This window comes from Oncorhynchus masou, chromosome 5, assembly GCF_036934945.1.
Source record: "Oncorhynchus masou masou isolate Uvic2021 chromosome 5, UVic_Omas_1.1, whole genome shotgun sequence".
NCBI classification, from domain to species: Eukaryota; Metazoa; Chordata; class Actinopteri; order Salmoniformes; family Salmonidae; genus Oncorhynchus; species Oncorhynchus masou.
Genome location: NC_088216.1, coordinates 64,176,602 through 64,185,460, shown reverse-complemented (window position 1 = coordinate 64,185,460; position 8,859 = coordinate 64,176,602). Strand labels below are relative to the sequence as shown.

The 8,859-nt window shown below is 42.6% G+C and overlaps 1 protein-coding gene and 1 pseudogene across 1 annotated transcript; both read left to right on the top strand.

Moving 5' to 3' along the window:
• The first annotated feature begins 2,650 nt into the window (after nucleotides 1–2,650).
• LOC135529651 (arylacetamide deacetylase-like 3) lies at nucleotides 2,651–6,025 on the top strand (annotated as a pseudogene).
• Nucleotides 6,026–6,613: 588 nt separating this feature from the next.
• Nucleotides 6,614–8,640, top strand: cfap107 (cilia and flagella associated protein 107). The gene is made up of 4 exons (XM_064958268.1): nucleotides 6,614–6,745; nucleotides 7,353–7,463; nucleotides 7,675–7,849; nucleotides 8,224–8,640. The coding sequence occupies exons 1-4, from the start codon at nucleotides 6,614–6,616 to the stop codon at nucleotides 8,502–8,504; spliced, it is 699 nt and encodes a 232-aa protein (XP_064814340.1). The 3' UTR covers nucleotides 8,505–8,640.
• The last annotated feature ends 219 nt before the right edge of the window (nucleotides 8,641–8,859 follow it).

Genomic DNA, 8,859 nt, shown 5'->3' with positions numbered 1-8,859 from the left:
CCTGTAGCCCATCTCAGCCTTGTGCAGGTCTACAATTTTATCCCTGATGTCCTTACACAGCTCTCTGGTCTTGGCCATTTTGGAGAGGTTGGAGTCTGTTTGATTGAGTGTGTGGACAGGTGAGTTCAAACAGGGGCAGTTAATACAGGTAATGAGTGGAGAACAGGAGGGCTTCTTAAAGAAAATCTAACAGGTCTGTGAGAGCCGGAATTCTTACTGGTTGGTAGGTGATCAAATACTTATGTCATGCAGTAAAATGCAAATGAATTTCATAACAATCATACAATGTGATTTTCTGGATTATGGTTTTAGATTCCGTCTCTCACAGATGAAGTGTACCTATGATAAAAAGTACAGACCTCTACATGCTTTGTAAGTAGGGAAACCTGCAAAATCGGCAGTGTATCAAATACTTGTTCTCCCCACTGTACGTACGGTCACTGTGGGGATGATGTCATCGATGCACTCATTGATGATGCCAATGACTGATGTGGTGTATGTTGCAGAAATTCTCAGTGCCATCGGAGCAATCCCGGAACATATTCCAGTCTGTGCTAGCAAAATAGTCCTGTAGCTTAGCATCTGCTTCATATGACCACTTTTTGATTGATATAGTCACTGATATGGAGTTGGTCCTGCCTTTGCTGTTATAACGGCCTCCACTCTTCTGGGAAGGCTTTCCACTAGATGTTGAGACATTTATGCAGGGACTTGCTTCCATTCAGCCACAAGTGCATTTGTGAGGTCAGGCACTGATGTTGGGCGATTAGGCCTGGCTCGCAGTCAGCGTTCCAATTCACACCAAAGATGTTTGATGGGGTTGAGGTCAGGGCTCTGTGCAGGCCAGTCAAGTTCTTCCACACTGATCTCGACAAACCATTTCTGTATGGACCTCGCTTTGTGCACGGAAGCACAGAATAGTCTAGAATGTCATTGTATGCTGTACCATTAAGATTTCCCTTCACAGGAGCTAAGGGGCCTGGCCTGAACATTGAAAAACAGCGCCAGACGATAATTCCGGTTTTCAAGTGAAATGCAAAGAGAGCCTGTGATGCAACTTCCGCTTTTGGATGTTAACAAGGCGACACTCCATCTTAACTCCTCTACATTTACTGGATTCGTTGAACAGTGCAGAAGAGAACCTCCTCTGAAAAGTATGTAGGAGATCTAGTTTCAGGTATTTCCTTTACGCCTGCTACGTTAGAATAAGTAAAACTCCCATGAGCTTTTAGGTTATATAATTCTGGCAGACATAATTACATACTACTTCATGTGATAAAAGTTAATTGTATTCACAATGAAGATGGGGGACTGTGAAGACCCCTGATGTATTGATATATCACTTGAAAAACATCTTTCTCTGTGACAATACAGAAATGGGTCAGTCCCAGAAACTTGTCAAGGTGGCAAATAGAGACCTGTATAAATACCTTCTAAACAAATCCAGTGAATTCATGGGCTGACGACAAGATTCCAGTATGTTATTTTTGGCGCAGGCCTTGTCACTTTTACTGGGTATAGCTGCTGAAACTGTGATGGGTTGGTTGAAAGAACAGCTTCACAATGCGAGCTTTGTACTGGGTTCAGATTCTCAGAAGGCTGAGACTCTGACAGCTAAAAGGTTGGCTAGTCCTAGAACACAGCTCCAGTTGCTGTCATTTTCTTGCACATTTCACAGAATTACAAATCACAAGGCATTGAAATAAGAGATATATACAGTACTAGTCAAAAGTCTGGACACCCCTACTCATTCAAGTTTTTATTTTTACTATTTTCTACATTGTAGAATAATAGTAATGACATATAAACTATGAAATGACACAAATGGAATCATGAGGTAACAGAAAACGTGTTAAACAAATCAAAATATGTTTTATATTATGAGGTAGTGTCACGGCCGTTGAATGAAGAGGACCAAGGTGCAGCGTGGTGAGCGTACGTATTCCTTTATTTATATGACGCCTACAAAAACAATAAACAATCCAAAAACAACCATGAAGCTAAAGGCAATAGTGCCAACAAACAAAGACAACTACCCACAAAGACAGGTGGGAAAAGGGCTGCCTAAGTATGGTTTCAAATCAGAGACAACGATAGACAGCTGTCCATGATTGAGAACCATACCCGGCCAAAACAAAGAAATAAAAAACATGGAAAAATGAACATAGAATGCCCACCCAAATCACACCCTGACCAACCCAAAATCGATACATAAAAAGCTCTCTAAGGTCAGAGCGTGACAGGTCGTCTGGAATGCATTTCAATTAACAGGTGTGCCTTGTTAAAAGTTAATTTGTGGAATTTATTTCCTTCTTAATGTGTTTGACCCAATCAGTTGTGTTGTGACATGGTAGGGGTGCTCAAATAAATGCTTCACAGCATTCAAGTAACAGACACATCTCAACATCAACTGTTCAGAGGAGACTGCGTGAATCAGGCCTTCATGGTCAAATTTCTGCAAAGAAACCACTACTAAAGGACACCAATAAGAATCAGGGACTTGCTTGGGCCAAGAAACATGAGCAATGGACATTAGACCAGTGGACATCTATCCTTTGCTCTGATTAATCTAAATTTGAGATTTTTGGTTCCATTTAAGGCACACTTAATTTAAGGATTTTTGGTTCCATTCAAGGCACACTTAATCAACATGGCTACCACAGCATTCTGCAGCGATACGCCATCCCATACCAAACACACCTCCAGGCTGTGTAAGGGCTATTTGGCCAGTAACCCGACCTCAACAATCACCCGACCTCAACCCAATTAAGATGGTTTGGGATGAATTGGACCACAGAGTGAAGGAATAACAGCCAACAAGTGCTCAGCACATGTGGGAACTCCTTCAAGACTGTTGGAAAAGCATTCCTCATGAAGCTGGTTGAGAGAATATGCAAAGCTGTCATCAATGAAAAGGGTGGCAACTTTGAAGAACATAAAATCTAAAACTTTTTGGGTTACTACTTTATTCCATATATGTTTTTTCCTAGTTTTGATGTCTTCACTATTATTCTACAGTGTAGAAAATAGTAAACACAAAGAAAATCCCTTGAACTGAAGATGTGTGTCCAAACTTTTGACTGGTACCGTATATATTTTATATTTAATTCTGAATTATAATGAACATCAATTGTTTTGTAAACAACAACACATTTATATGTTTTCAATTCCAAATACCATGCATTTTGTTGCCAGTCTAGACTTGGGAACATGGTCTGCTGTCACTCAAGCCATCACTGCCATCTACAGATGAACAGTGAAAGTTCAGATCCTCTGCTTCACAATAAATGTGAAAGTCCATAAAATACATGGAATAAAATAATGAATGTCCCTTTGTTACTGCCACTCAAAGTCAATTAGATAGAACAAGGTCAGAGCAGGGTGTACACAAAGATGTAGGAGGGGCAAATAAACCCAAAGCAGCTGGATAAAACATGCATACCTAATGACTATTTCTACTGTAGCCTACCTGGGATCACACTAGAAGCACCATGGACATCATCACTGCAATTTTAATAATTGGCCTTGCTGCCTTAATTTCAGCCTGGTAATTGGTCTACTGTGTTCTGAGCTGATGAATTCAGACATTCCTCAAGGGGTTGCAAATCGAGGGAAACTACATGTAGTTCATGGCATGTTTGTTGGCATAGCAATTGTGGTGTGTATCTATCTATGGAATTGTTAGTGCTTATTATTTGATGTTTTCTCCAGTCAAATCACGTTCAAGTCTGAAAAAATAATTTATTTAATGTATTCCTTGGTGAAAAGAAAAACATCCTCGTACTTGAATACTATTAAAAAGAGAACTCAGCTCTTTTAAAATATGTTTTTCCTTTCAATGTACACTAACCGCTGATAAACTTCAATGGTGTTGATAAGAGAACAATAAATGACAAAAAGTCAAAGTCATTGTTCGGGTAAGGACACTCAAGCAGAGTTTTCACAGTACTGTACTGTAGTCCACCTTCTGGTAAACCTTAACTGTGTCACTGGTTATTCATTATGTTGTTGCATTCATTGTTGCTTAGTGTGCAAGCAACAAGAAAAGCAAAGCTTTATTGTGGCAATTGGAAAATATTTCACTTCACAATGGTTCATGTTGACCTTATATCTAAGTTCGTCTGTCATCGGGCCAGGTTCCCCAGGTGGTTCAGAAGACGGTTCCTGGAGACCAGTTCCCCCTATACTACATGTGACGGAACTCACCTTCTCTGAGGTGCCAGTCAGAGTGTATTAGCCCATAGCTGGCTCACTGGGCCTGAGGAAGGGCCTGGTGTATATCATGGTGGAGGATGGGCTTTAGGTTATTAAAAAAATATATATATTTCACCTTTATTTAACCAGGTAGGCTAGATGAGAACCATTTCTCATTTGCAACTGCGACCTGGCCAAGATAAAGCATAGCAGTGTGAACAGACAACAACACAGAGTTACACATGGAGTAAACAATAAACAAGTCAATAACATAGTAGAATAAAATACTCTATATACATTGTGTGCAAAAGGCATGAGGAGGTAGGCAATAAATAGGCCATAGGAGTGAATAATTACAATTTAGCAGATTAACACTGGAGTGATAAATGATCAGATGAACATGTGCAGGTAGAGATACTGGTGTGCAAAAGAGCAGAAAAGTAAATAAAATAAAAACAGGATGGGGATGAGGTAGGTAAATTGGGTGGGCTATATAACGATTGACTATGTACAGCTGCAGCAATCGGTTAGCTGCTCAGATAGCAAATGTTTAAAGTTGGTGAGGGAGATAAAAGTCTCCAACTTCGGAGATTTTTGCAATTCCTTCCAGTCACAGGCAGCAGAGAACTGGAAGGAAAGGCGGCCAAATGAGGTTTTGGCTTTAGGGATGATCAGTGAGAAACACCTGCTGGAGCGTGTGCTACGGGTGGGTGTTGCCATCATGATCAGTGAACTGAGATAAGGCGGAGCTTTACCTAGCATAGACTTGTAGATGACCTAAGAAAAACCTGATGTCTAGATAATGTTGCTTATTTATCTTACAATAGGGGCCTGCTTATATAAAAAAAGAAAAGCTTCATTCTCTGTTTACTCTAGTCTAACACTAATGTTCTGTTTCTTGTGATCAAATACTGCAGATGAGGTCTGCAGCCACATTGCCAAAGAGGCTGAAACCACAGTGGTTTCTGTTGGGTAACTTTTACTTTCTGACTCACTGACTCAAAATGTGCTTCCAAAGCAGATCAATACAGTGAAAAGGGCTGTGAAGTTGTCAAAGTCATGTTGCTCCTTTTTCTAACCTCTTTCGATACCGGCTTATCCCTGAATATCAGTATCCCACTCAGCTGGATGACTGAAACTGCAATGTGTCACTTCCTGTCTGTGGCAGAGGCAGAGTTCGGGGTGGACCCATGAAGAGTGGCAGTCGGGGGTGATAGTGCTGGGGGAAACCTGGCAGCCATACTGTGACAGCGTCTGGCCAAGAGAAAGAATGGACATCTGCTGTCTCCCTGTGTCCAGGTCCTCATCTACCCAGTTTTGCAGATGGCAGATTTCAACCTGCCTTCATACCAGCAGAATCATGCTGTGCCCATATTGTTCTGTGGCCGGATGGCATTCTACTTCCTGCAGTATCTCAACGGGGACACGTCAGTGTGCCAGGATGTGCTGCAGGGGAACCACATCCCTGCTGAGATGAGGCTGGCCTTCAAGGAGTGGTTCTCCCCAGAACACCTCCCTCCTGAGTGTAGGGTGCGGTGCCACCGCCAGCATGTACACTCAGCGTTGATTACAACAGAGAGGTGTACCACAAAATCAAAGACCGTCTGGATCCGGTGTCCCCGCTCCTGGAGGATGACACTGTTATTCGTCTGACCCCACCGGCCTTTATCCTGACCTGTGTTTACGACATGCTGAGGGATGTTGGGATCCTGTACAGGAAGTGGCTGCTGGACCTGGAACTGGAAGTCACGTGGCATCACATGCCAGACCGCTTCCTTAGACTAATGGAATAAAAAAAATAGGCTGGTTAACTTTCCCATCTGCAACATGGGCTGTGATAGAACTTTAAACTACGTAAAAACACTTTGAGAAACACTAAACTGATCAAATCAATGTTAATGTTTGGTGTTTGGATTAAAATTATCTAGAGATTATTTTGAGATTAGATTTTTCATGTTCCTGGCAAGTGACTTTGTTCTGTTTACAGGCAAAGCTAATAAACTCCTACACAATTTAGAACATGTTTTACTCTTATTTTAATCTGTCAAGTCATTCATTTTCATTTCTACAGAAAGATGTATCCAATTCTGTTCATTATGATTTAAATGAAGATGTGTATTGCATGTATGAGCTATATGCTAACTGCTGCAGAATTCTCTGACATTCAAAAATACAGCACCATTCTAAAGTACTGCACCAAGTGTTATCATAATGCAGGTCATTTGCCTTCAGTTTGCCTCCACTACTGTTCCACTATTCTGTTTCAGTCACAGAATGTTTGCTGTATCCATAGCAACCGAGCTTCCTCTTCCTATGTCACAATGAGAGCAGGTGAAATGCACCATCATCCGTTCTGTTTGATCTAACTATGCTCTAATATTAGGACCAAACCAGCTCTTAATCAGACGTATGTGACACCATGTGCAGTGCCACATACACTATGGGAAATCAGGAAAAGAGTTATGATAAATGGACCCAACCTGGCTGGAGAATAGAGCAGAAGTATGCAAACAAGGTTCTTATTGGCAACTGGGTGGAAGAGAAGTTTCAGGTATGGTTTTTAATCATTTATTTTGGGATTTTCAATTAATTGCTGTTGCTATCATGCATTGCCTGTGATGAATGTTGCTAATTCATCAAATAATGCAACATTTGGCAAGAGTCATCAAAAGTCATTATTAAGAGTTTTAATTACAGCAAAGCATGGGTACAGCAGCCTTTCCTTTCGATCCAAATGAGATTCTCACAAGAAAAACCTGCACTGAGTGTGAGAATGTGCTGTACCTCCTGCTTTCTGTAGCCAAAGATCTTCAACAAACTAGTTCAATGGCTGGTTTCCAATGGTTCTGCTGCTTCTCTGTCGGTTTGCAAATCTATACAAAAATAATTAGAGGGCTTCAGTTAAGCTACATCAGCACAGACTCCCAGTGTGAGAGACTCAAGAGGCAGTCTAATTGCATTGACGCCAGGCAGGGCCGCGGGCTGCTGCTTCAGGATCTGACTAGAGGGATGTCTTTAGAAATACTGTACAACAGCATGGATCGATGGTGAAGTGTGAGCTTTACTGAGCTCATGCTTAAGTGGCTGAGCAATCCCTCCTCTCCACCTCTCACACCCTCCTCCTCTTCCTGTCTATTTACCCTGTCTGTCCAAGACAGTTCACTCGAGAGTGTAAGACAGCCAACAGCACCAACCGTGCAGACTACCAGCCACAGTGGGACCACCGGCCAGACGTCATCCTCAGACGAGAGGCGCTGCGGAAAGCTGAGGTCAGTCTTACACAGCAGGATCATGATATCATTAGCATTAGCAAAATGCCAGTCAAGTTAGGCCTAAAAGTCTGTTAGAACAAAATCTAAACCTAGATTATTCGTATCCCCAGAGGTAATGAGCTAATCAATCAAAGAAACAGTGTGCAATCTGCCATTGTTTTTAAAGCAATGGATGGCCAGTAGAATAGTGGGTTGCGTTGCGTTCCAGGGCCTTCCCGCTAAGCTGCTTCTCTCCCACCATGGCACGCTGCCCTCCCATTACCTGGTCACCCTCTATGATGAGATGTATGGGCGCCAGGGCACCTCCACCCTGCCTCCCTTGCGCTCCTGGCATCCAGACAGGCTGGCGTGGACGCCAGAGAAGTCTGACCACCCAAGCTTGGGTAAGAAAGGAAGTCAACATTAGAATAACCCCTTTCTAAAGCATTGGTTCCACCAAGTTTTGAGTGCAAAACCCATACGGAACACAGCACCTTGGTTTGACAAACCCACTTGTATATGGTAAAAAATCATTGCGCAGTATGTTTGAATTATAAAAAGCTTGTATTTACTTGACTGTGGAAAAATGTCAGCTGTAATTACAAACTAGTCTCAAGTAAAGAAAAACCGGGAAGAACAAAGATGCAGTGTTCAACAATTAAAGTTCAGGCAGAATAAATGGCCTTGGATTGTTCCAAATCTGTCACAGATATAATTAATGACTGCAGCACTATAACAGCTGAGCCCTCTCTCTCTCTCCCTCCCTTCTCCCTTCCAGCACCTCCAACTAACTTTGGCCTGGTGGAGTCTAGACAGGTCCGTCTGGACCAGCAGCAGTCCCCCCTCCCTGCGCTGAGTGTGTATAGGTCAGCGTACCAGAAGTACCCACTCAGTGCTTTCTGCCAGCCCCGCTTCGCCAGTGTGCCACGAGGCCACTCCAGTAAGCGCCATCCTGCCAATCGAATCAACAAGGACATGGATCTGAAACAACGGCCCTGCAGACAGGTCCCAGACAACTCAGTCTCCGCCAGCCTCCTCCCTCCCCTGTCTGTTGTGTAGACACAGAGCTCGGGCCCTGAGATGGCGCCTCACACGCTGTTTCAATACTCCGTGCTCCAAGGCATGAAAATTTAAATGAAGCAGAACATATGGGATATCAAAATATGTAGAAAATTAAACAGGAGTCTCATTATAATCTCTTGAAATCTAGGCTGTGTGTGTGTGTGTGTGTGTGTGTGTGTGTGTGTGTGTGTGTGTGTGTGTGTGTGTGTGTGTGTGTGTGTGTGTGTGTGTGTGTGTGTGTGTGTGTGTGTGTGTGTGTGTGTGCAGGAAGCGAAGGAGTGTCCGCAAAACACATCTGAACATTTAGGATAATCACATGCTAATTATTTTCCTTGCACTTAATGTTTTCAAT